Below are 26,532 nucleotides of genomic sequence, written 5' to 3'. Positions count from 1 at the left end.
GTATTATATTATTTGTGGTTTTCACTACTGCCACCTCTTGGCTGATGGTGAAATGTTTAAAATAAAATGTTCCACTTTGAGGACATCACTATGCAGGTTTCCATTGACCCAGGTTTATTTGGCAAAAGATGATGAAAACAATGTATTTAAAATAAATGATTGACTAATAATTTAAAAGGTACGTGATGTGATGTGATGTGATGCCAGACACAACTATAAAACTCCACAATACAGTTAATTTGCTTAATATATATTTAACTTCAAAATAATATATCTTTGCAGGACACTATCCTGACTATTATCCTGACTTTCCAGAAGGCCTGAATTGCTTTTACTTGCTTTTCTGGTTGGCTGAATACAAGTTGCACTATCCAATTATTTTACAGGAGTGCAAGTTTCACTATGGCACGGACCGTTGCAATACGTTGCCACATGAGACTTATTTAAATATGGCATGTAGTAGTCAATTCTTACATTATTTCCATGCTGGATTTTGCGGGCTACCTGAGACATGAAACAGATAGGTGGGAGGGCTACCTGAGACATGGAACAGATAGGAGGGAGGGCTACCTGAGACATGGAACAGATAGGAGGGAGGGCTACCTGAGACATGAAACAGATAGGAGGGAGAGCTACCTGAGACATGAAACAGATAGGAGGGAGGGCTACCTGAGACATGAAACAGATAGGAGGGAGGGCTACCTGAGACATGAAACAGATAGGAGGGAGGGCTACCATGGAGACATGAAACAGATAGGAGGGAGGGCTACCTGAGACATGAAACTGGGAGACATGAGAACAGATAGGAGGGAGGGCTACCTGAGACATGAAACAGATAGGAGGGAGGGCTACCTGAGACATGGAACAGATAGGAGGGAGGCTACCTGAGACATGGAACAGATAGGAGGGAGGGCTACCTGAGACATGGAACAGATAGGAGGGAGGGCTACCTGAGACATGGAACAGATAGGAGGGAGGGCTACCTGAGACATGAAGCAGATAGGAGGGAGGGCTACCTGAGACATGGAACAGATAGATAGGAGGGAGGGCTACCTGAGACATGAAGCAGATAGGTGGGAGGGCTACCTGAGACATGAAACAGATAGGTGGGAGGGCTACCTGAGACATGAAACAGATAGGAGGGAGGGCTACCTGAGACATGGAACAGAAAGGGAGGGCAGATAGGAGGGAGGGCTACCTGAGACATGGAACAGATAGGAGGGAGGGCTACCTGAGACATGGAACAGATAGGAGGGAGGGCTACCTGAGACATGGAACAGATAGGAGGGAGGGCTACCTGAGACATGGAACAGATAGGAGGGAGGGCTACCTGAGACATGAAACAGATAGGAGGGAGGGCTACCTGAGACATGAAACAGATAGGAGGGAGGGCTACCTGAGACATGAAACAGATAGGAGGGAGGGCTACCTGAGACATGAAGCAGATAGGTGGGAGGGCTACCTGAGACATGAAACAGATAGGTGGGAGGGCTACCTGAGACATGGAACAGATAGGAGGGAGGGCTACCTGAGACATGAAGCAGATAGGTGGGAGGGCTACCTGAGCCATGAAACAGATAGGAGGGAGGGCTCCCTGAGACATGAAACAGTTAGGAGGGAGGGCTACATGAGACATGGAACAGATAGGAGGGAGGGCTACCTGAGACATGGAATAGGAGGGAGGGCAGATAGGGAGGGAGGGCTACCTGAGACATGAAGCAGATAGGTGGGAGGGCAGACATGGGGAGGGAGGGCTACCTGAGACATGGAACAGATAGGAGGGAGGGCTACCTGAGACATGAAGCAGATAGGGGAGGGACCTGAGACATGGAACAGATAGGAGGGAGGGCTACCTGAGACATGGAACAGATAGGAGGGAGGGCTACCTGAGACATGAAACAGATAGGAGGGAGGGCTACCTGAGACATGGAACAGATAGGAGGGAGGGCTACCTGAGACATGAACAGATAGGAGGGAGGACTACCTGAGACATGAAACAGATAGGAGGGAGGGCTACCTGAGACATGGAACAGATAGGAGGGAGGGCTACCTGAGACATGAAACAGATAGGAGGGAGGGCTACCTGAGACATGGAACAGATAGGAGGGAGGGCACCTGAGACATGGAACAGATAGGAGGGAGGGCTACCTGAGACATGAAACAGATAGGAGGGAGGGCTACCTGAGACATGAAGCAGATAGGTGAAGCTACCTGAGACATGAAACAGATAGGAGGGAGGGCTACCTGAGACATGAAGCAGATAGGTGGGAGGGCTACCTGAGACATGAAACAGATAGGTGGGAGGGCTACCTGAGACATGAAACAGATAGGTGGGAGGGCTACCTGAGACATGAAACAGATAGGTGGGAGGGCTACCTGAGACATGGAACAGATAGGAGGGAGGGCTACCTGAGACATGGAACAGATAGGTGGGAGGGCTACCTGAGACATGAAACATGGTGGGAGGGCAGAGAGGGAGGGAGGGCTACCTGAGACATGAAACAGATAGGAGGGAGGGCTACCTGAGACATGAAGCAGATAGATAGAGACATGGCAGATGGGTGGGAGGGCTACCTGAGACATGAAACAGATAGGTGGGAGGGCTACCTGAGACATGAAACATAGGAGGGAGGGCTATCTGAGACATGAAACAGATAGGAGGGAGGGCTACCTGAGACATGAAACAGATAGGTGGGAGGGCTACCTGAGACATGAAGCAGATAGGAGGGAGGGCTACCTGAGACATGAAGCAGATAGGAGGGAGGGCTATCTGAGACATGAAGCAGATAGGTGGGAGGGCTACCTGAGACATGAAACAGATAGGTGGGAGGGCTACCTGAGACATGAGACATGGAACAGATAGGAGGGAGGGCTACCTGAGACATGAAACAGATAGGAGGGCTACCTGAGACATGAACAGATAGGTGGGAGGGCTACCTGAGACATGAAGCAGTTAGGTGGGAGGGCTACCTGAGACATGAAACAGATAGGTGGGAGGGCTACCTGAGACATGGAACAGATAGGAGGGAGGGCTACCTGAGACATGAAGCAGATAGGAGGGAGGGCTCCCTGAGACATGAAGCAGTTAGGTGGGAGGGCTCCCTGAGAAATGAAGCAGTTAGGTGGGAGGGCTACCTGAGACATGAAACAGATAGGTGGGAGGGCTACCTGAGACATGAAGCAGATAGGTGGGAGGGCAGACAGGCTGTCACCAATTTATTAATGTGCAAATTGCCGAAAACAAACTTCATGTTTATTTGATACCTAGGTTTTGGCCCTTATTTTAGTAAGGGGGGGTCTGACTTCATTACGTCCAACTGTTTTTATCGACAAGACAGTTGAATGGAAATGCACCGTAGCAGGCAGTTGATATATTTTCTATGCAAACATTCTAAATGTTGTAAAAAAATAACTGGACAAGTTCATGGAAACGTACAGTACCAGTCAAAAGTTTGGACACCTACTCATTCCAGTTATTTTTTTCTACATTGTTGAATAATAGTTAAGACATCAAAACTATGAAATAACACACGTAGCCATGAAGTAACCAAAAAAGTGTTAAACAATTCAAAATATATTTGAGATTCTTCAAAGTAGCCACCTTTTGCCTTGATGACAGCTTTGCACACTCTTGGCATTCTCTCAAACAGCCTGGAATGCATTTCAATTAACAAGTGTGCCTTGTTAATTTGTTGAATTTCTTTCCTTAATGCATTTGAGCCAATCAGTTGTGTTGTGACAAGGTAGGGGGTATACAGAAGATAGCCCTATTTGGTAAAAGACCAAGTCCATATTATGACAAGAACAGCTCCAATAAGCAAAGAGAAACAACAGTCCATCATTACATTAAGACATGAAGGTCAGTCAATACAGAACATTTCAACAACTCTGAATGTTTCTTCAAGTGCAGTCGCAAAAACCACCAAGCGCTATGATGAACTGGTTATCAGTTTCATCATAGCACCACAGGAAAGGAAGACCCAGAGTTACCTTTGCTGCAGAGGATAAGTTCATTATAGTTACCAGCCTCAGAAATTGCAGCCCAAATAAATGCTTCAGAGTTCAAGTAACAGACACATCTCAACATCAACTGTTCCGAGGAGACTGTGTGAATCAGGCCTTCATGGTCGAATTGCTGCAAAGAAACTACTAAAGGACACCAATAAGAAGAAGAAACTTGCTTGGGCCAAGAAACTCGAGCATTGGACATTAGAACGGTGTAAATTGGTCCTTTGGTCTGAGGAGACCAAATTTGAGATTTTTGGTTCCAACCGCCGTCTCTTTGTTTAAAATTCAAGACACACTTAACCAGCATGGCTACCACAGCATTCTGCATTAATACTCCATCCCATCTGGTTTGCGCTTAGTGGGACAATGAGCCAAAACACACCTCCAGGCTGTGTAAGGGCTATTTGACCAAAGGAGAGTGATGGAGTGCTGCATCAGATGACCTGGCCTCCACGATCTTCTGACCTCAACCCAATTGAGATGGTTTGGGATGAGTTGGACCATGTGGGAACTCCTTCAAAAATCATTCCTCATAGTTTTGATGTCTTCACTATTACTCTACAATGTAGAAATTAAGAAAAATACTTGAATGAGTACGTGTGCACAAACTTGTGACTGGTACTTCAGCTACTGTCAGTTCTAGAGGACAGTTACATGTTTTTGTTCCTCCGCAGGCCTTTTGGAACTGGGTGGAGAACTACCCTGATGAGTTTACCACGCTCTTCCAGAGACCACAGACAGACATGGCAGGTCAGTATTCTCAATAGCCTTGTATTGGACTGAAACAGATACTGTCACAAGATACTGTCCATGTTAAATCTCAAAACGGATTCAAAGGGACTGTAGGGAACAGTTAAGGACACTCAAGAAGTTTGGTGAGTTTAGGGCTATCTCACTCATGTGTGTCTGTCTCTGTGCACGCCCTTTAGATGCTGCGGAGAGGCTGTTTGACCTGGTGGACAGCTTTGCTGAGAGTGCCAAGAGGAAGGCAGCGGTGTGGCCTCTACAGATCATTCTCCTCATCCTCTGTCCCGAGATCACACACGTCATCTCTCGAGAGGTGGTGGAGGAGAGCAAGGCCAACAAGGTGAGATGAGAGAACACACACACACACACTGAGATTAAATAGGTAGTGTGACTTATAGTTGCTTTCTCTGTCTTGCTACAGAAGCTGTTCCTGGAGAGCTTGAGGAAGGCCCTAGCAGGCCAGGGGGGCAGCAAGCAACTAACAGAGAGTGCTGCCATCGCCTGTGTCAAACTGTGCAAGGCCTCCACCTACATCAACTTGGAGGACCACTCCGGCATCTTCCTCCTGGTGCAGTCCTTCGTGGTGGACCTCAAGGTCAGAACGACCAACCACTCTGTTGCCATCTGGGGGCTAGGGAATGCTACAGCAGTGGTGTCAAATCAAACACACATGGTTAGCAGATGTTATTGCGAGTGTAGCAATGCTTGTGGATGCTTGTCTGGGTTTTATGTTCGTCATTTATGTTCTGGAGTAAAATTGACAATGTCCTTTTCTGTATAGACATTTCTATCTACAACGTCCTGAACGGTAAACTCTGATTGATATGCCTACGGCTACCCCTTAGACCTTTTAGAAGTGCAACTGTTGTGCTAGTGGTACCGCTATGGAGCTATGACCATTTTTCTAATACCCATCCAACCATCTCAGAACTACACAAAGCCCCTTGTGTTATGGTTAATTGTGAATTTGGTTCATTTGGATATTGCAGACGGTGACATGCAGCTTCCTCCTCCTGTCTATTCCATCAGGCGCTGCTCTTCAGCCCCACCAAGCCCTTCTCTCGCGGGGCAGGCAGCCAGAATGCAGACGTGGACCTCATGATCGACTGCTTCGTCTCCTGTTTCCGTATCAACCCTCACAACAATCAGCACTTTAAGGTCAGTCAGTCTGCTCACCTCAGTGCATCGGTTGAGAAATGTGCAGACCATGTCTGAATGATGCTTTACCTAACTGTCAAAGTGGCAATTTTGACGAAACATTGTCTTTATTCATCTCCTCAGGTCTGTTTGGCCTCGTCCTCCCCCTCTACCTTTCACTTTGTTCTGGTCAACTCCCTGCACAGAATCATCACCAATGTAAGTGTGTACCGTCTCCACTACTACTTACTACCAAGTTCAGTCTAAGTACAGTTGATAGGACGGTGTTGATTTCAATTGCTGTTCCTACAGGAGTGCAATGTTAATGATCGTCTCTTTTATCCTCTTCGTCCTTTAGTCTGATCTGGACTGGTGGTCTAAGATTGATGCAGTGTACTGCTACTCTGGAGAGCTGCGACTAATGTTCTCAGACACTCTGAGCCGAGTGATGCAAGGCCTTCACACACACGCCCCACTACGCATGACACCGGTGAGAAAGGGGACCACAAACACTCATATTCACACTCACCGTCGCACCAATTGTTGGAAACCCACTTACCTTTTGTTTTCCTGTATAAGCCAACCACCTAGGACCACTATGTCTTAGTTACACCTAAAGGTACAACTTCTCTCTCTGACAGAGTCTGTCATTTAAAGAGAAGATGACCACCAGCCTTAAGTTCAAAGAGAGAACCACAGATCTGGACACACGCAGCTACAAGTGCCTCCTCCTCGTCCTGGTCAAACTCATCCACGCTGACCCCAAACTCATGCTGCACGTACGTCTTACACCAACCACCACATACATACTGAGACAATGTCCCTTGGCTCTGTTTGAATAGTTTTACACCCTCCCTTCCACTTGTGTGAATGTTTGTGTTTCCTCTCTGCCCTTACTTTCACACATACATGCACGTTTAACGTGTGTGTTGTAGAACCCAGGGAAGCAGGCTCAGGAGACTCAGAGCAGCACAGCAGAGCTGATCGCAGGCCTGGTGCAGCTGGTGCCCTTGGCCAACACAGCCCAGCTCTCCCAGGAAGCCATGGAGGTCAGTTTATACTCCTTCTCTCTTACTCCCACTCTATCCACTCTGCTTCTTTATTCTTTCTCATTCTGTCCATTTCAACTCTATTCCCTAGCATTGAATTGTCAACTTCAAGTAAGGCACATTTCTCTCTGTCTCTGTTTCTCCCTGCCCAGGCTCTGCTGGTGCTGCACCTGCCTGAGACCATTGAGCTGTGGAACCCTGAGGCCCCCATTGAAACCTTCTGGGACATCAGGTACAAGGACATGGTTTAGTTCTATGGGCTTTTCAGTCCAGATATATTCCATGTAGACAGACACACTGGTCATGGATTCAGTAGTAGCCCCAGTCTTTAGGGGCATGTGTTGAGATTCCATTGGGCTTTAACACTTGCCTATCCCATTGCAGCTCCCAGGTTCTCTTCCTGATATGTAAGAAGCTGATTGGTCACCAGATGGTGAACAGTACAGAGGTGTTGAAGTGGTTGAGGGAGATCCTTATCTGCAGGAACAAGTTCCTCCTCAAGAACAAGGTGAGGTCAAGGACTCTAACCTCACATGAGAATAACCAATGAGGGCTAAAAAGCACTTTCAATGGAGAATCTCCATTTCACATTATTTTTAGTCTAGGACGAGGCTTAGGTCTAGAAAACCGTATTGAGAGTTTTGCGTGTGTTGGACATGTCTAACTCCTCTCTGCTCCTCCAGGAGTGTGCCACGCAGGGCAGTGGAATCCCCATCTGCAGACAGGCCCAGACCAAATTGGAGGTGTGTCTATACATGTTTCTGTGGAGCCCTGACACCGAGGCCGTGCTGGTGGCCATGTCCTGCTTCAGACACCTGTGTGAGGAGGCTGACATCCGCTCCTCCGCTGACGAGGTGCCCGTCCAGACCATCCTGCCCAACTACGCCACCTTCACAGAGTTCGCCTCCGTCAGCAACATGATGGCCACAGGTCAGTAAAAACATTGTGTTTTGTAGACTACTTTAACGTGGTCTGAGAGTCACGATATATGCCAACGCTTTAAAAAAATGACTCCCTCTACGTGTTCCACTATGTGTTTGGTAGGACGCTCCACCCTGCAGAAGAGAGTGATGGCCTTGTTGAGAAGGATAGAGCACCCCACTACAGGAAACACTGAGGTGTGAAAGAATAGAGAAACATTAAATACAGTTATCCTTGCTTACATCCCTCTAGTATTTGACGTATCCCTCCTTGTTTCCATGTCTCACCCCAGGCATGGGAGGACACGCTTGCAAAATGGGAGCAGGACACCAAACAGATTCTTAACTTCCCCAAAAACAAGGTGGAGGATGGTCAGGTAAAAGCACTTCAATTTTAGGATTTAGGTTTGTTTCACCGTTAATAAAAATAACACAGGGAACCACTGCTCCAAACTTTACCTAAATACCTGCTCGCTGTCTCCCCCTGCAGGAGTGGATCAACATGACAGGCTTCCTATGTGCTCTGGGCGGGGTGTGTCTGTCTCAGCGCAGCAAGCCCTGTGGCCCCGCCGCCTACAGCCCCCCCATGGGCCCCATGAGCGAACGTAAGTACTCCATGGTCTCTGTGGGCTCCTGTGATGTCTCCAACGCTGGAACTTCAGCCACCTGCTCTTCCTCCACTGAGACCCCCCTGGGCAGGTTCCTGGACCGCCTGCTTGCTCTGCTGGTATGTGGTCATGAGAGGGTGGGTCTGCATGTCCGCACCAATGTCAAGGAGCTGCTAGGGCTGGAGCTCAGCCCGGTCCTGTACCACATGCTCTTCAACAAGCTCAGGAACAGCATCGGACGCTTCTTCGACACACAGGGGCCGGTGAGTGGATGGGCTGCGGAGGAGGATAGGGACGTTAACCAATGATTTGAATTGTATTAGCATAGAAAATCTTATTAGGACAGGTAGGGTGCTGCAATCAGCATATCACATTTTATTAGTTCTTTATCAAATATTGGTCTGTTGACATTAGCAGGAATGTAGTTAAGACTGATTTAATGGATTTGTCTCTGTGCTATTGCAGGTCCCCATCAATGATACTAACACACAGTTTGTAGAACAGACCATCGCCATCATGAAGAACCTACTGGACAACCATGCTGAGGGCAGCTCAGAGCACCTGGGACAGGCCAGCATAGAGACCATGATGCTCAACCTGGTCAGGTGAGAGACACTTACTCACCCAGGTCGCAGTTGTAGCCTACCTGGTTAAATAAAGGTGAAATAAAAAATAAAACTTAGCTTATGAAATGCCTAATCAGTTGTCCATCTTCAGGACCTTATTCAGTCTAATCTCACCCCCCCCAGGTACGTGCGTATCCTCGGCAACACGTTGCATGCCATCCAGATGAAGACCAAGCTGTGCCAGTTGGTGGAGGTAATGATGGAGAGACGAGACGACCTGTCCTTCTGCCAGGAGATGAAGTTCAGGTTAGAGACAGACAGCACCCCCTCCTGGACAGACCTAAACAAGCCAAACTAGCTAAACGCTACTTAAAAGTGTCAGTCAGTAGTTCAAACAATAAAAAAGTGTCTCCCTGTTTTGGTAAAAAGCTAAGGGACGGGGCTGGAGAAATATAACCACTCTCAAATTTTGGACTGACAATCCCTGATATAAAATTCTAGTTGTAACCATGTTTTGAGGCTGTATTGTTTGTTTACATTTACTTTGTTTACAAACATTGGAGTAAAACAAGCTTATATTTTGGGTCCTCATGGGGTACGACAGTTGAACGTAGCTCATGAGGCATTTATTTATAAGTTATATTCTTCAAGACTCAATGGGTATACATCAGAGGTGAGACCAAGTCATTGTTTTACAAGTCTCAAGTCATAATGTGCTCTTCACCAAATGTAATAGGATTTCATTTTTAACAAGAGTAATAGTTATTTCAATGGAAATACATGGGTAGCCATGAGAAACCCCCCCCCACCCAAATAATGATTGATTATCGAGGATCACTATGGTGTGCAATTGGGCTATGTAGGCTTGTACACAATCTCCCAACCTTAACACACACGCACACTGTGTGTGTATTACACTAGGCCAACATATGTCAATGGTTTTAGGAACAGCAGTAACATCAGGCAGGATTTAGGTTTCCAACTGCCGTGCCAGTTGTAGCTCAATCTTGGGTGCAATGATCACGTTCCCACACTGACTGACTGTGTGGAGGCGCATTGATTTAACTTTACACGAGCCAACATGATATACTAGTAAAGTAATAAAATACACACTGCTCAAAAAAATAAAGGGAACACATCCTAGATCTGAATGAATTAAATATTCTTATGAAATACTTTTTTCTTTACATAGTTGAATGTGCTGACAACAAAATCACACAAAAATGATCAATGGAAATCAAATTTATCAACCCATGGAGGTCTCCTCCTGGACAGTCCGTGGTGCAACGTAGCGTTGGTGGATGGAGCGAGACATGATGTCCCAGATGTGATCAATTGGATTCAGGTCTGGGGAACGGGCGGGCCAGTCCATAGCATCAATGCCTTCCTCTTGCAGGAACTGCTGACACACCCCAGCCACATGAGGTCTAGCATTGTCTTGCATTAGGAGGAACCCAGGGCCAATCGCACCAGCATATGGTCTCACGAGGTCTGAGGATCTCATCTCGATCTCATCAGGCTACCTCTGGCGAGCACATGGGGGCTGTGCGGCCCCCCAAAGAAATGCCACCCCACACCATAACTGACCCACCGCCAAACCGGTCATGCTGGAGGATGTTGCAGGCAGCAGAACGTTCTCCACGGCGTCTCCAGACTGTCACGTCTGTCACATGTGCTCAGTGTGAACCTGCTTTCATCTGTGAAGAGCACAGGGCGCTAGTGGCGAATTTGCCAATCTTGGTGTTCTCTGGCAAATGCCAAACGTCCTGCACGGTGTTGGAATGAAAGCACAACCCCCACCTGTGGACGTCGGGCCCTCATACCACCCTCATGGATTCTGTTTCTGACCGTTTGAGCAGACACATGCACATTTGTGGCCTGCTGGAGGTCATTTTGCAGGGCTCTGGGCAGTGTTCCTCCTGCTCCTCTTTGCACAAAGGCGGAGGTAGTGGTCCTGCTGCTGGGTTGTTGCCCTGCTACGGCCTCCTCCACGTCTCCTGATGTACTGGCCTGTCTCCTGGTAGCGCCTCCATGCTCTGGACACTACGCTGACAGACACAGCAAACCTTCTTGCCACAGCTCGCATTGATGTGCCATCCTGGATGAGCTACACTACCTGAGCCACTTGTGTGAGTTGTAGACTCCGTCTCATGCTCCCACTAGAGTGAAAGCACCGCCAGCATTCAAAAGTGACCAAAACATCAGCCAGGAAGCATAGGAACTGAGAAGTGGTCTATGGTCCCCACCTGCAGAACCACTTCTTTATTGGGGGTGTCTTGCTAAATGCCTATAATTTCCACCTGTCTATTCCATTTGCACAACAGCATGTGAAATCTATTGTAAATCAGTGTTGCTTCCTAAGTGGACAGTTTGATTTCACAGAAGTGTGATTGACTTAGAGTTACATTGTGTTGTTTAAGTGATTTTTACAAAAATCTTTATATCTGTTTTTTGTTGGTACAGCGTCATCTTTATATCTGTTTTGTGTTGGTACAGCGTCATCTTTATATCCGTTTTTTGTTGGGACAGCGTCATCTTTATATCCGTTTTTTGTTGGTACAGCGTCATCTTTATATACGTTTTTTGTTGGTACAGCGTCATCTTTATATACGTTTTTTGTCGGTACAGCGTCATCTTTATATCCGTTTTTTGTTGGTACAGCGTCATCTTTATATACGTTTTTTGTTGGTACAGCGTCATCTTTATATCCGTTTTTTGTTGGTACAGCGTCATCTTTATATACGTTTTTTGTCTGTACAGCGTCATCTTTATATCCGTTTTTTGTTGGTACAGCGTCATCTTTATCTGTTTTTTGTCTGTACAACGTCATCTTTATATCCGTTTTTGTTGGTACAGCGTCATCTTTATATCTGTTTTTTGTTGGTACAGCGTCATCTTTATCTGTTTTTTGTCTGTACAGCGTCATCTTTATATCCGTTTTTTGTTGGTACAGCGTCATCTTTATATCTGTTTTTTGTTGGTACAGCGTCATCTTTATATCTGTTTTTTGTTGGTACAGCGTCATCTTTATCTGTTTTTTGTTGGTACAGCGTCATCTTTATCTGTTTTTTGTTGGTACAGCGTCATCTTTATCTGTTTTTTGTTGGTACAGCGTCATCTTTATATCTGTTTTTGTTGGTACAGCATCATCTTTATCTGTTTTTTGTTGGTACAGCGTCATCTTTATATCCGTTTTTTGTTGGTACAGCGTCATCTTTACATCCGTTTTTTGTTGGTACAGCTTCATCTTTATCTGTTTTTTGTTGGTACAGCGTCATCTTTATCTGTTTTTTGTTGGTACAGTCATCTTTATCTGTTTTTGTTGGTACAGCGTCATCTTTATATCTGTTTTTTGTTGGTACAGCGTCATCTTTATCTGTTTTTTGTTGGTACAGCGTCATCTTTATATCCGTTTTTTGTTGGTACAGCGTCATCTTTACATCCGTTTTTTGTTGGTACAGCTTCATCTTTATCTGTTTTTTGTTGGTACAGCGTCATCTTTATCTGTTTTTTGTTGGTACAGCGTATCTTTATCTGTTTTTTGTTGGTACAGCTTCATCTTTATCTGTTTTTTGTTGGTACAGCGTCATCTTTATATACGTTTTTTGTTGGTACAGCGTCATCTTTATCTGTTTTTTGTTGGTACAGCTTCATCTTTATCTGTTTTTTGTTGGTACAGCGTCATCTTTATCTGTTTTTTGTTGGTACAGCGTCATCTTTATATCTGTTTTTGTTGGTACAGCTTCATCTTTATCTGTTTTTTGTTGGTACAGCGTCATCTTTATATCTGTTTTTTGTTGGTACAGCGTCATCTTTATATCCGTTTTTTGTTGGTACAGCGTCATCTTTACATCCGTTTTTTGTTGGTACAGCTTCATCTTTATCTGTTTTTTGTTGGTACAGCGTCATCTTTATCTGTTTTTTGTTGGTACAGCGTCATCTTTATATACGTTTTTTGTTGGTACAGCGTCATCTTTATATCTGTTTTTTGTTGGTACAGCGTCATCTTTATATCTGTTTTTTGTTGGTACAGCGTCATCTTTATATACGTTTTTTGTCTGTACAGCGTCATCTTTATATCCGTTTTTTGTTGGTACAGCGTCATCTTTATATCCGTTTTTTGTTGGTACAGCGTCATCTTTATCTGTTTTTTGTTGGTACAGCGTCATCTTTATATACGTTTTTTGTTGGTACAGCGTCATCTTTATCTGTTTTTTGTTGGTACAGCGTCATCTTTATATACGTTTTTTGTCTGTACAGCGTCATCTTTATCTGTTTTTTGTTGGTACAGCGTCATCTTTATCTGTTTTTTGTTGGTACAGCGTCATCTTTATATCTGTTTTTTGTTGGTACAGCGTCATCTTTATCTGTTTTTTGTTGGTACAGCGTCATCTTTATCTGTTTTTTGTTGGTACAGCGTCATCTTTATATCTGTTTTTTGTTGATACAGCGTCATCTTTATATCTGTTTTTTGTTGGTACAGCGTCATCTTTATATACGTTTTTTGTTGGTACAGCGTCATCTTTATCTACGTTTTTTGTTGGTACAGCGTCATCTTTATATCCGTTTTTTGTTGGTACAGCGTCATCTTTATCTGTTTTTTGTTGGTACAGCGTCATCTTTATCTGTTTTTTGTTGGTACAGCGTCATCTTTATATCTGTTTTTTGTTGGTACAGCGTCATCTTTATCTGTTTTTTGTTGGTACAGCGTCATCTTTATATCTGTTTTTTGTTGGTACAGCGTCATCTTTATCTGTTTTTTGTTGGTACAGCGTCATCTTTATCTGTTTTTTGTTGGTACAGCGTCATCTTTATCTGTTTTTTTGTTGGTACAGCTTCATCTTTATCTGTTTTTTGTTGGTACAGCGTCATCTTTATCTGTTTTTTTGTTGGTACAGCTTCATCTTTATATCCGTTTTTTGTTGGTACAGCTTCATCTTTATCTGTTTTTTGTTGGTACAGCGTCTTTATATCCGTTTTTTGTTGGTACAGCTTCATCTTTATATCCGTTTTTTGTTGGTACAGCTTCATCTTTATATCCGTTTTTTGTTGGTACAGCTTCATCTTTATCTGTTTTTTGTTGGTACAGCGTCATCTTTATATCCGTTTTTTGTTGGTACAGCTTCATCTTTATCTGTTTTTGTTGGTACAGCTTCATCTTTATATCCGTTTTTTGTTGGTACAGCTTCATCTTTATCTGTTTTTTGTTGGTACAGCTTCATCTTTATATCCGTTTTTTGTTGGTACAGCTTCATCTTTATCTGTTTTTTGTTGGTACAGCTTCATCTTTATCTGTTTTTGTTGGTACAGCTTCATCTTTATCTGTTTTTGTTGGTACAGCTTCATCTTTATCTGTTTTTTGTTGGTACAGCTTCATCTTTATCTGTTTTTTGTTGGTACAGCTTCATCTTTATATCCGTTTTTTGTTGGTACAGCTTCATCTTTATCTGTTTTTTGTTGGTACAGCTTCATCTTTATCTGTTTTTTGTTGGTACAGCTTCATCTTTATCTGTTTTTTGTTGGTACAGCTTCATCTTTATCTGTTTTTTGTTGGTACAGCTTCATCTTTATCTGTTTTTTGTTGGTACAGCTTCATCTTTATATCCGTTTTTTGTTGGTACAGCTTCATCTTTATATCCGTTTTTTGTTGGTACAGCTTCATCTTTATCTGTTTTTTGTTGGTACAGCTTCATCTTTATCTGTTTTTTGTTGGTACAGCTTCATCTTTATCTGTTTTTGTTGGTACAGCGTCATCTTTATCTGTTTTTTGTTGGTACAGCTTCATCTTTATCTGTTTTTGTTGGTACAGCTTCATCTTTATCTGTTTTTTGTTGGTACAGCGTCATCTTTATCTGTTTTTTGTTGGTACAGCTTCATCTTTATCTGTTTTTTGTTGGTACAGCTTCATCTTTATCTGTTTTTTGTTGGTACAGCGTCATCTTTATATCCGTTTTTTGTTGGTACAGCTTCATCTTTATCTGTTTTTTGTTGGTACAGCGTCATCTTTATATCTGTTTTTTGTCTGTACAGCGTCATCTTTATATCCGTTTTTTGTTGGTACAGCGTCATCTTTATATCTGTTTTTTGTTGGTACAGCTTCATCTTTATATCCGTTTTTGTTGGTACAGCGTCATCTTTATATCTGTTTTTTGTTGGTACAGCTTCATCTTTATATCCGTTTTTTGTTGGTACAGCGTCATCTTTATATCTGTTTTTGTTGGTACAGCTTCATCTTTATATCCGTTTTTGTCTGTACAGCGTCATCTTTATATCTGTTTTTTGTTGGTACAGCTTCATCTTTATATCCGTTTTTGTTGGTACAGCTTCATCTTTATATCCGTTTTTTGTTGGTACAACGTCATCTTTATATCCGTTTTTTGTCTGTACAGCGTCATCTTTATATCTGTTTTTTTGTTGGTACAGCGTCATCTTTATATACGTTTTTGTTGGTACAGCGTCATCTTTATCTGTTTTTTGTCTGTACAACGTCATCTTTATATCCGTTTTTTGTTGGTACAGCGTCATCTTTATCTGTTTTTTTGTTGGTACAGTGTCATCTTTATATCTGTTTTTTGTTGGTACAGCGTCATCTTTATCTGTTTTTTGTCTGTACAGCGTTCTGTTTTTTGTTGGTACAGCGTCATCTTTATATCTGTTTTTTTGTTGGTACAGCGTCATCTTTATCTGTTTTTGTTGGTACAGCGTCATCTTTATATCTGTTTTTTGTTGGTACAGCGTCATCTTTATATCTGTTTTGTGTTGGTACAGCGTCATCTTTATATCTGTTTTTTGTTGGTACAGCGTCATCTTTATATCTGTTTTTTGTTGGTACAGCGTCATCTTTATATCTGTTTTTTGTTGGTACAGCGTCATCTTTATCTGTTTTTTGTCTGTACAGCGTCATCTTTATATCTGTTTTTTGTTGGTACAGCGTCATCTTTATATCTGTTTTGTGTTGGTACAGCGTCATCTTTATGTCTGTTTTTTGTTGGTACAGCGTCATCTTTATATCCGTTTTTGTTGTACAGCGTCATCTTTATCTGTTTTTTGTTGGTACAGCGTCATCTTTATCTGTTTTTTGTTGGTACAGCGTCATCTTTATATCTGTTTTTGTTGGTACAGCGTCATCTTTATCTGTTTTTGTTGGTACAGCGTCATCTTTATCTGTTTTTTGTTGGTACAGCGTCATCTTTATCTGTTTTTGTTGGTACAGCGTCATCTTTATCTGTTTTTTGTTGGTACAGCGTCATCTTTATATCTGTTTTTTGTTGGTACAGCGTCATCTTTATCTGTTTTTTTGTTGGTACAGCGTCATCTTTATATCCGTTTTTGTTGGGACAGCGTCATCTTTATATCCGTTTTTTGTCTGTACAGCGTCATCTTTATCTGTTTTTTGTTGGTACAGCGTCATCTTTATCTGTTTTTTGTTGGTACAGCGTCATCTTTATATCTGTTTTTTGTTGGTACAGCGTCATCTTTATATCTGTTTTTTGTTGGTACAGCTTCATCTTTATCTGTTTTTTGTTGGTACAGCTTCATCTTTATATCCGTTTTTTGTTGGTACAGCTTCATCTTTATCTGTTTTTGTTGGTACAGCTTCATCTTTATATCCGTTTTTGTTGGTACAGCTTCATCTTTATCTGTTTTTTGTTGGTACAGCTTCATCTTTATCTGTTTTTTGTTGGTACAGCTTCATCTTTATCTGTTTTTTGTTGGTACAGCTTCATCTTTATCTGTTTTTTTTGTTGGTACAGCTTCATCTTTATCTGTTTTTTTGTTGGTACAGCTTCATCTTTATATCCGTTTTTTGTTGGTACAGCTTCATCTTTATATCCGTTTTTGTTGGTACAGCTTCATCTTTATCTGTTTTTGTTGGTACAGCTTCATCTTTATCTGTTTTTTGTTGGTACAGCGTCATCTTTATCTGTTTTTTGTTGGTACAGCTCATCTTTATCTGTTTTTGTTGGTACAGCTTCATCTTTATCTGTTTTTTGTTGGTACAGCGTCATCTTTATCTGTTTTTTGTTGGTACAGCTTCATCTTTATCTGTTTTTGTTGGTACAGCTTCATCTTTATCTGTTTTTTGTTGGTACAGCGCCATCTTTATATCCGTTTTTTGTTGGTACAGCTTCATCTTTATCTGTTTTTTGTTGGTACAGCGTCATCTTTATATCTGTTTTTTGTCTGTACAGCGTCATCTTTATATCCGTTTTTTGTTGGTACAGCGTCATCTTTATATCTGTTTTTTTTGTTGGTACAGCTTCATCTTTATATCCGTTTTTTGTTGGTACAGCGTCATCTTTATATCTGTTTTTGTTGGTACAGCTTCATCTTTATATCCGTTTTTGTTGGTACAGCTTTATATCTGTTTTTTGTTGGTACAGCTTCATCTTTATATCCGTTTTTGTCTGTACAGCGTCATCTTTATATACGTTTTTTGTCTGTACAGCGTCATCTTTATATCCGTTTTTTGTTGGTACAGCGTCATCTTTATATCCGTTTTTTGTTGGTACAGCGTCATCTTTATCTGTTTTTTGTTGGTACAGCGTCATCTTTATATACGTTTTTTGTTGGTACAGCGTCATCTTTATCTGTTTTTTGTCTGTACAACGTCATCTTTATATCCGTTTTTTGTTGGTACAGCGTCATCTTTATCTGTTTTTTGTTGGTACAGCGTCATCTTTATATCTGTTTTTTGTTGGTACAGCGTCATCTTTATCTGTTTTTTGTCTGTACAGCGTCATCTTTATCTGTTTTTTGTTGGTACAGCGTCATCTTTATATCTGTTTTTTGTTGGTACAGCGTCATCTTTATCTGTTTTTTGTTGGTACAGCGTCATCTTTATATCTGTTTTTTGTTGGTACAGCGTCATCTTTATATCTGTTTTGTGTTGGTACAGCGTCATCTTTATATCTGTTTTTTGTTGGTACAGCGTCATCTTTATATCTGTTTTTTGTTGGTACAGCGTCATCTTTATATCTGTTTTTTGTTGGTACAGCGTCATCTTTATCTGTTTTTTGTCTGTACAGCGTCATCTTTATATCTGTTTTTTGTTGGTACAGCGTCATCTTTATATCTGTTTTGTGTTGGTACAGCGTCATCTTTATATACGTTTTTTGTTGGTACAGCGTCATCTTTATATCCGTTTTTTGTCTGTACAGCGTCATCTTTATCTGTTTTTTGTTGGTACAGCGTCATCTTTATCTGTTTTTTGTTGGTACAGCGTCATCTTTATATCTGTTTTTGTTGGTACAGCGTCATCTTTATATCTGTTTTTTGTTGGTACAGCTTCATCTTTATCTGTTTTTTGTTGGTACAGCTTCATCTTTATATCCGTTTTTTGTTGGTACAGCTTCATCTTTATCTGTTTTTTGTTGGTACAGCTTCATCTTTATATCCGTTTTTTGTTGGTACAGCTTCATCTTTATCTGTTTTTGTTGGTACAGCTTCATCTTTATCTGTTTTTTGTTGGTACAGCTTCATCTTTATCTGTTTTTTGTTGGTACAGCTTCATCTTTATCTGTTTTTTGTTGGTACAGCTTCATCTTTATCTGTTTTTGTTGGTACAGCTTCATCTTTATATCCGTTTTTTGTTGGTACAGCTTCATCTTTATATCCGTTTTTTGTTGGTACAGCTTCATCTTTATCTGTTTTTTGTTGGTACAGCTTCATCTTTATCTGTTTTTTGTTGGTACAGCGTCATCTTTATCTGTTTTTTGTTGGTACAGCTTCATCTTTATCTGTTTTTGTTGGTACAGCTTCATCTTTATCTGTTTTTGTTGGTACAGCGTCATCTTTATCTGTTTTTTGTTGGTACAGCTTCATCTTTATCTGTTTTTTGTTGGTACAGCTTCATCTTTATCTGTTTTTGTTGGTACAGCGTCATCTTTATATCCGTTTTTTGTTGGTACAGCTTCATCTTTATCTGTTTTTTTGTTGGTACAGCGTATCTTTATATCTGTTTTTGTCTGTACAGCGTCATCTTTATATCCGTTTTTTGTTGGTACAGCGTCATCTTTATATCTGTTTTTTGTTGGTACAGCTTCATCTTTATATCCGTTTTTTGTTGGTACAGCGTCATCTTTATATCTGTTTTTGTTGGTACAGCTTCATCTTTATATCCGTTTTTGTTGGTACAGCGTCATCTTTATATCTGTTTTTTGTCGGTACAGCGTCATCTTTATATCCGTTTTTTGTCTGTACAGCGTCATCTTTATATCCGTTTTTTGTTGGTACAGCGTCATCTTTATATCCGTTTTTTGTTGGTACAGCGTCATCTTTATATCCGTTTTTTGTTGGTACAGCGTCATCTTTATCTGTTTTTTGTTGGTACAGCGTCATCTTTATATACGTTTTTTGTTGGTACAGCGTCATCTTTATCTGTTTTTTGTCTGTACAACGTCATCTTTATATCCGTTTTTTGTTGGTACAGCGTCATCTTTATCTGTTTTTTGTTGGTACAGCGTCATCTTTATATCTGTTTTTTGTTGGTACAGCGTCATCTTTATCTGTTTTTGTCTGTACAGCGTCTGTTTTTTGTTGGTACAGCGTCATCTTTATATCTGTTTTTGTTGGTACAGCGTCATCTTTATCTGTTTTTTGTTGGTACAGCGTCATCTTTATATCTGTTTTTTGTTGGTACAGCGTCATCTTTATATCTGTTTTTTGTTGGTACAGCGTCATCTTTATATCTGTTTTTTGTTGGTACAGCGTCATCTTTATATCTGTTTTTTGTTGGTACAGCGTCATCTTTATATCTGTTTTTTGTTGGTACAGCGTCATCTTTATCTGTTTTTTGTCTGTACAGCGTCATCTTTATCTGTTTTTTGTTGGTACAGCGTCATCTTTATATCTGTTTTTTGTTGGTACAGCGTCATCTTTATATCCGTTTTTTGTTGGGACAGCGTCATCTTTATATCCGTTTTTGTCTGTACAGCGTCATCTTTATCTGTTTTTTGTTGGTACAGCGTCATCTTTATCTGTTTTTTGTTGGTACAGCGTCATCTTTATATCTGTTTTTTGTTGGTACAGCGTCATCTTTATATCTGTTTTTTGTTGGTACAGCTTCATCTTTATCTGTTTTTGTTGGTACAGCTTCATCTTTATATCCGTTTTTGTTGGTACAGCTTCATCTTTATCTGTTTTTTGTTGGTACAGCTTCATCTTTATATCCGTTTTTTGTTGGTACAGCTTCATCTTTATCTGTTTTTTGTTGGTACAGCTTCATCTTTATCTGTTTTTTGTTGGTACAGCTTCATCTTTATCTGTTTTTTGTTGGTACAGCTTCATCTTTATCTGTTTTTTGTTGGTACAGCTTCATCTTTATCTGTTTTTTGTTGGTACAGCTTCATCTTTATATCCGTTTTTTGTTGGTACAGCTTCATCTTTATATCCGTTTTTTGTTGGTACAGCTTCATCTTTATCTGTTTTTTGTTGGTACAGCTTCATCTTTATCTGTTTTTTGTTGGTACAGCGTCATCTTTATCTGTTTTTGTTGGTACAGCTTCATCTTTATCTGTTTTTTGTTGGTACAGCTTCATCTTTATCTGTTTTTTGTTGGTACAGCGTCATCTTTATCTGTTTTTTGTTGGTACAGCTTCATCTTTATCTGTTTTTTGTTGGTACAGCTTCATCTTTATCTGTTTTTGTTGGTACAGCGTCATCTTTATATCCGTTTTTTGTTGGTACAGCTTCATCTTTATCTGTTTTTTGTTGGTACAGCGTCATCTTTATATCTGTTTTTTGTCTGTACAGCGTCATCTTTATATCCGTTTTTTGTTGGTACAGCTATCTTTATATCTGTTTTTTGTTGGTACAGCTTCATCTTTATATCCGTTTTTTGTTGGTACAGCTTCATCTTTATCTGTTTTTTGTTGGTACAGCTTCATCTTTATATCCGTTTTTGTTGGTACAGCTTCATCTTTATATCTGTTTTTTGTTGGTACAGCGTCATCTTTATATCTGTTTTTTGTTGGTACAGCGTCATCTTTATCTGTTTTTTGTCTGTACAGCGTCATCTTTATATCTGTTTTTGTTGGTACAGCGTCATCTTTATATCTGTTTTGTGTTGGTACAGCGTCATCTTTATATCCGTTTTTTGTTGGGACAGCGTCATCTTTATATCCGTTTTTGTCTGTACAGCGTCATCTTTATCTGTTTTTTGTTGGTACAGCGTCATCTTTATCTGTTTTTTTGTTGGTACAGCGTCATCTTTATATCTGTTTTTTGTTGGTACAGCGTCATCTTTATATCTGTTTTTTGTTGGTACAGTCTTTATCTGTTTTTTGTCGGTACAGCGTCATCTTTATATCTGTTTTTTGTTGGTACAGCGTCATCTTTATATCTGTTTTTTGTTGGTACAGCGTCATCTTTATCTGTTTTTTGTCTGTACAGCGTCATCTTTATCTGTTTTTTGTTGGTACAGCGTCATCTTTATCTGTTTTTTGTTGGTACAGCGTCATCTTTATCTGTTTTTTGTTGGTACAGCGTCATCTTTATCTGTTTTTTGTTGGTACAGCGTCATCTTTATCTGTTTTTTGTCTGTACAGCGTCATCTTTATCTGTTTTTTGTTGGTACAGCGTCATCTTTATCTGTTTTTTGTTGGTACAGCGTCATCTTTATCTGTTTTTTGTTGGTACAGCGTCATCTTTATATCTGTTTTGTGTTGGTACAGCGTCATCTTTATATCTGTTTTTTGTTGGTACAGCGTCATCTTTATATCTGTTTTTTGTTGGTACAGCGTCATCTTTATATCTGTTTTTTGTTGGTACAGCGTCATCTTTATCTGTTTTTTGTCTGTACAGCGTCATCTTTATATCTGTTTTTTGTTGGTACAGCGTCATCTTTATATCTGTTTTGTGTTGGTACAGCGTCATCTTTATATCCGTTTTTTGTTGGGACAGCGTCATCTTTATATCCGTTTTTTGTTGGTACAGCGTCATCTTTATATACGTTTTTTGTTGGTACAGCGTCATCTTTATATACGTTTTTTGTCGGTACAGCGTCATCTTTATATCCGTTTTTTGTTGGTACAGCGTCATCTTTATATACGTTTTTTGTTGGTACAGCGTCATCTTTATATACGTTTTTTGTCTGTACAGCGTCATCTTTATATCCGTTTTTTGTTGGTACAGCGTCATTTTTATATACTGTTTTTGTCTGTACAGCGTCATCTTTATATCCGTTTTTTGTTGGTACAGCGTCATCTTTATCTGTTTTTGTTGGTACAGCGTCATCTTTATATACGTTTTTTGTTGGTACAGCGTTCTTTATCTGTTTTTTGTCTGTACAGCGTCATCTTTATATCCGTTTTTGTTGGTACAGCGTCATCTTTATATCTGTTTTTGTTGGTACAGCGTCATCTTTATATCTGTTTTTGTTGGTACAGCGTCATCTTTATATCTGTTTTTTGTTGGTACAGCGTCATCTTTATCTGTTTTTTGTTGGTACAGCGTCATCTTTATCTGTTTTTTGTTGGTACAGCGTCATCTTTATCTGTTTTTTGTTGGTACAGCGTCATCTTTATATCTGTTTTTTGTTGGTACAGCGTCATCTTTATACCTGTTTTTTGTCGGTACAGTCTTTTCTGTTTTTTGTCGGTACAGCGTCATCTTTATATCCGTTTTTTTGTTGGTACAGCGTCATCTTTATATACGTTTTTTGTTGGTACAGCGTCATCTTTATATACGTTTTTTGTCTGTACAGCGTCATCTTTATATCCGTTTTTGTTGGTACAGCGTCATCTTTATATCCGTTTTTGTTGGTACAGCGTCATCTTTATCTGTTTTTTGTTGGTACAGCGTCATCTTTATATCCGTTTTTTGTTGGTACAGCGTCATCTTTATATCCGTTTTTGTTGGTACAGCGTCATCTTTATCTGTTTTTGTTGGTACAGCGTCATCTTTATATACGTTTTTTGTTGGTACAGCGTCATCTTTATATACGTTTTTTGTCGGTACAGCGTCATCTTTATATCCGTTTTTTGTTGGTACAGCGTCATCTTTATCTGTTTTTTGTTGGTACAGTGTCATCTTTATATCTGTTTTTTGTTGGTACAGCGTTATCTTTATATACGTTTTTTGTTGGTACAGCGTCATCTTCTGTTTTTTGTCTGTACAGCATCATCTTTTTTCTGTTTTTTGTTGGTACAGCGTCATCTTTATATCTGTTTTTGTTGGTACAGCGTCATCTTTATCTGTTTTTGTTGGTACAGCGTCATCTTTATATAGTTTTTTGTTGGTACAGCGTCATCTTTATCTGTTTTTGTCTGTACAGCGTCATCTTTATCTGTTTTTTGTCTGTACAGCGTTTTTTGTCTGTACAGCGTCTTTATCTGTTTTTTGTCTGTACAGCGTCATCTTTATCTGTTTTTTGTCTGTACAGCGTCATCTTTATATCTGTTTTTTGTCTGTACAGCGTCATCTTTATCTGTTTTTTGTTGGTACAGCGTCATCTTTATCTGTTTTTTTGTCTGTATCATCTTTATATCTGTTTTTTGTTGGTACAGCGTCATCTTTATATCTGTTTTTTGTTGGTACAGCGTCATCTTTATATCTGTTTTGTGTTGGTACAGCGTCATCTTTATATCTGTTTTTTGTCTGTACAGCGTCATCTTTATCTGTTTTTTGTCTGTACAGCGTCATCTTTATCTGTTTTTTGTCTGTACAGCGTCATCTTTATCTGTTTTTTGTCTGTACAGCGTCATCTTTATCTGTTTTTTGTCTGTACAGCGTCATCTTTATCTGTTTTTTGTCTGTACAGCGTCATCTTTATCTGTTTTTTGTCTGTACAGCGTCATCTTTATATCTGTTTTTTGTTGGTACAGCGTCATCTTTATATCTGTTTTTTGTTGGTACAGCGTCATCTTTATATCTGTTTTTTTGTCTGTACAGCGTCATCTTTATATCTGTTTTTGTTGGTACAGCGTCATCTTTATATCTGTTTTTGTTGGTACAGCGTCATCTTTATATCTGTTTTGTGTTGGTACAGCGTCATCTTTATATCTGTTTTTTGTCTGTACAGCGTCATCTTTATCTGTTTTTTTGTCTGTATATCTTTATCTGTTTTTTGTCTGTACAGCGTCATCTTTATCTGTTTTTTGTCTGTACAGCGTCATCTTTATATCTGTTTTTTGTCTGTACAGCGTCATCTTTATCTGTTTTTTGTCTGTACAGCGTCATCTTTATATCTGTTTTTTTGTCTGTACAGCGTCATCTTTATCTGTTTTTTGTTGGTATCTTTATCTGTTTTTTGTCTGTACAGCGTCATCTTTATATCTGTTTTTTGTTGGTACAGCGTCATCTTTATCTGTTTTTTGTCTGTACAGCGTCATCTTTATATCTGTTTTTTTGTCTGTACAGTATCTTTATCTGTTTTTTGTCTGTACAGCGTCATCTTTATATCTGTTTTTTTGTCTGTACAGCGTCATCTTTATCTGTTTTTTGTTGGTACAGCGTCATCTTTATCTGTTTTTTTGTCTGTACAGCGTCATCTTTATCTGTTTTTTGTCTGTACAGCGTCATCTTTATCTGTTTTTTGTCTGTACAGCGTCATCTTTATATCTGTTTTTTTGTCTGTACAGCGTCATCTTTATCTGTTTTTTGTCTGTACAGCGTCATCTTTATATCTGTTTTTTTGTCTGTACAGCGTCATCTTTATTATCTGTTTTTGTCTGTACAGCGTCATCTTTATATCTGTTTTTTTTGTCTGTACAGCGTCATCTTTATCTGTTTTTGTTGGTACAGCGTTCTTTATCTGTTTTTTGTTGGTACAGCATCATCTTTATATAGTTTTTGTTGGTACAGCGTCATCTTTATCTGTTTTTTTGTCTGTACAGCGTCTCTTTATATCTGTTTTTTGTTGGTACAGCGTCATCTTTATATCTGTTTTTTGTTGGTACAGCGTCATCTTTATATCTGTTTTGTGTTGGTACAGCGTCATCTTTATATCTGTTTTTTGTTGGTACAGCGTCATCTTTATATCTGTTTTTTGTTGGTACAGCGTCATCTTTATATCTGTTTTTTGTTGGTACAGCGTCATCTTTATATCTGTTTTTGTTGGTACAGCGTCATCTTTATATCTGTTTTTTGTTGGTACAGCGTCATCTTTATATCTGTTTTTGTTGGTACAGCGTCATCTTTATCTGTTTTTGTTGGTACAGCGTCATCTTTATATCTGTTTTTTGTTGGGACAGCGTCATCTTTATATCTGTTTTGTGTTGGTACAGCGTCATCTTTATGTCTGTTTTTTGTTGGTACAGCGTCATCTTTATATCTGTTTTTTGTTGGGACAGCGTCATCTTTATATCTGTTTTTGTTGGGACAGCGTCATCTTTATATCCGTTTTTGTCGGTATCATCTTTATATCTGTTTTTTGTTGGTACAGCGTCATCTTGATCTACGTTTTTTGTCTGTACAGCGTCATCTTTATATCCGTTTTTGTTGGTATAGCGTCATCTTTATATCTGTTTTTGTTGGTACAGCGTCATCTTTATATCTGTTTTTTGTTGGTACAGCGTCATCTTTATATCTGTTTTTTGTTGGTACAGCGTCATCTTTATATCTGTTTTTTGTTGGTACAGCGTCATCTTTATATACGTTTTTTGTTGGTACAGCGTCATCTTTATATCTGTTTTTTGTTGGTACAGCGTAATCTTTATATCTGTTTTTGTTGGTACAGCGTCATCTTTATATCTGTTTTTTGTTGGTACAGCGTCATCTTTATATCTGTTTTTTGTTGGTACAGCGTCATCTTTATATCTGTTTTGTGTTGGTACAGCGTCATCTTTATATCTGTTTTTTGTTGGGACAGCGTCATCTTTATATCTGTTTTTTTGTCTGTACAGCGTCATCTTTATCTGTTTTTTGTTGGTACAGCGTCATCTTTATCTGTTTTTTTGTCTGTACAGCGTCATCTTTATATCTGTTTTTTGTTGGTACAGCGTCATCTTTATCTGTTTTTTGTCTGTACAGCGTCATCTTTATATCTGTTTTTTTGTCTGTACAGCGTCATCTTTATCTGTTTTTTGTCTGTACAGCGTCATCTTTATATCTGTTTTTTTGTCTGTACAGCGTCATCTTTATCTGTTTTTTGTTGGTACAGCGTCATCTTTATCTGTTTTTTTGTCTGTACAGCGTCATCTTTATATCTGTTTTTTGTTGGTACAGCGTCATCTTTATCTGTTTTTTGTCTGTACAGCGTCATCTTTATATCTGTTTTTTGTCTGTACAGCGTCATCTTTATCTGTTTTTTGTCTGTACAGCGTCATCTTTATATCTGTTTTTTGTTGGTACAGCGTCATCTTTATATCTGTTTTGTGTTGGTACAGCGTCATCTTTATCTGTTTTTTGTTTGTACAGCGTCATCTTTATATCTGTTTTTTGTTGGGACAGCGTCATCTTTATATCTGTTTTTTTGTCTGTACAGCGTCATCTTTATCTGTTTTTTGTCTGTACAGCGTCATCTTTATATCTGTTTTTTGTTGGTACAGCGTCATCT

The 26,532-nt window shown here is 40.0% G+C and overlaps 1 protein-coding gene across 6 annotated transcripts in view; it reads left to right on the top strand.

The window, feature by feature from the left end:
• LOC118394968 (neurofibromin-like) overlaps positions 1–26,532 on the top strand; it is a 180,132-nt gene that overhangs the window by 21,938 nt on the left and 131,662 nt on the right. For all 6 annotated transcript variants that reach the window (XM_052518510.1, XM_052518495.1, XM_052518488.1 and 3 more), the window contains exons 7-22: positions 4,683–4,758; positions 4,938–5,095; positions 5,177–5,350; positions 5,785–5,913; positions 6,037–6,111; positions 6,251–6,382; positions 6,534–6,671; positions 6,828–6,941; positions 7,094–7,173; positions 7,326–7,449; positions 7,625–7,871; positions 7,986–8,059; positions 8,155–8,238; positions 8,352–8,732; positions 8,935–9,074; positions 9,219–9,341. In XM_052518510.1, the coding sequence (XP_052374470.1) occupies positions 4,683–4,758; positions 4,938–5,095; positions 5,177–5,350; positions 5,785–5,913; positions 6,037–6,111; positions 6,251–6,382; positions 6,534–6,671; positions 6,828–6,941; positions 7,094–7,173; positions 7,326–7,449; positions 7,625–7,871; positions 7,986–8,059; positions 8,155–8,238; positions 8,352–8,732; positions 8,935–9,074; positions 9,219–9,341 (2,249 nt within the window). The remainder of the gene's footprint in view (positions 1–4,682; positions 4,759–4,937; positions 5,096–5,176; positions 5,351–5,784; positions 5,914–6,036; positions 6,112–6,250; positions 6,383–6,533; positions 6,672–6,827; positions 6,942–7,093; positions 7,174–7,325; positions 7,450–7,624; positions 7,872–7,985; positions 8,060–8,154; positions 8,239–8,351; positions 8,733–8,934; positions 9,075–9,218; positions 9,342–26,532) is intronic.

The sequence above is a fragment of the Oncorhynchus keta genome, chromosome 1, assembly GCF_023373465.1.
Source record: "Oncorhynchus keta strain PuntledgeMale-10-30-2019 chromosome 1, Oket_V2, whole genome shotgun sequence".
In the NCBI taxonomy this organism is placed as follows: domain Eukaryota; kingdom Metazoa; phylum Chordata; class Actinopteri; order Salmoniformes; family Salmonidae; genus Oncorhynchus; species Oncorhynchus keta.
The sequence above is the reverse complement of the archived record's forward strand: the minus strand, read 5'-3'. Positions and strand labels throughout refer to the sequence as shown.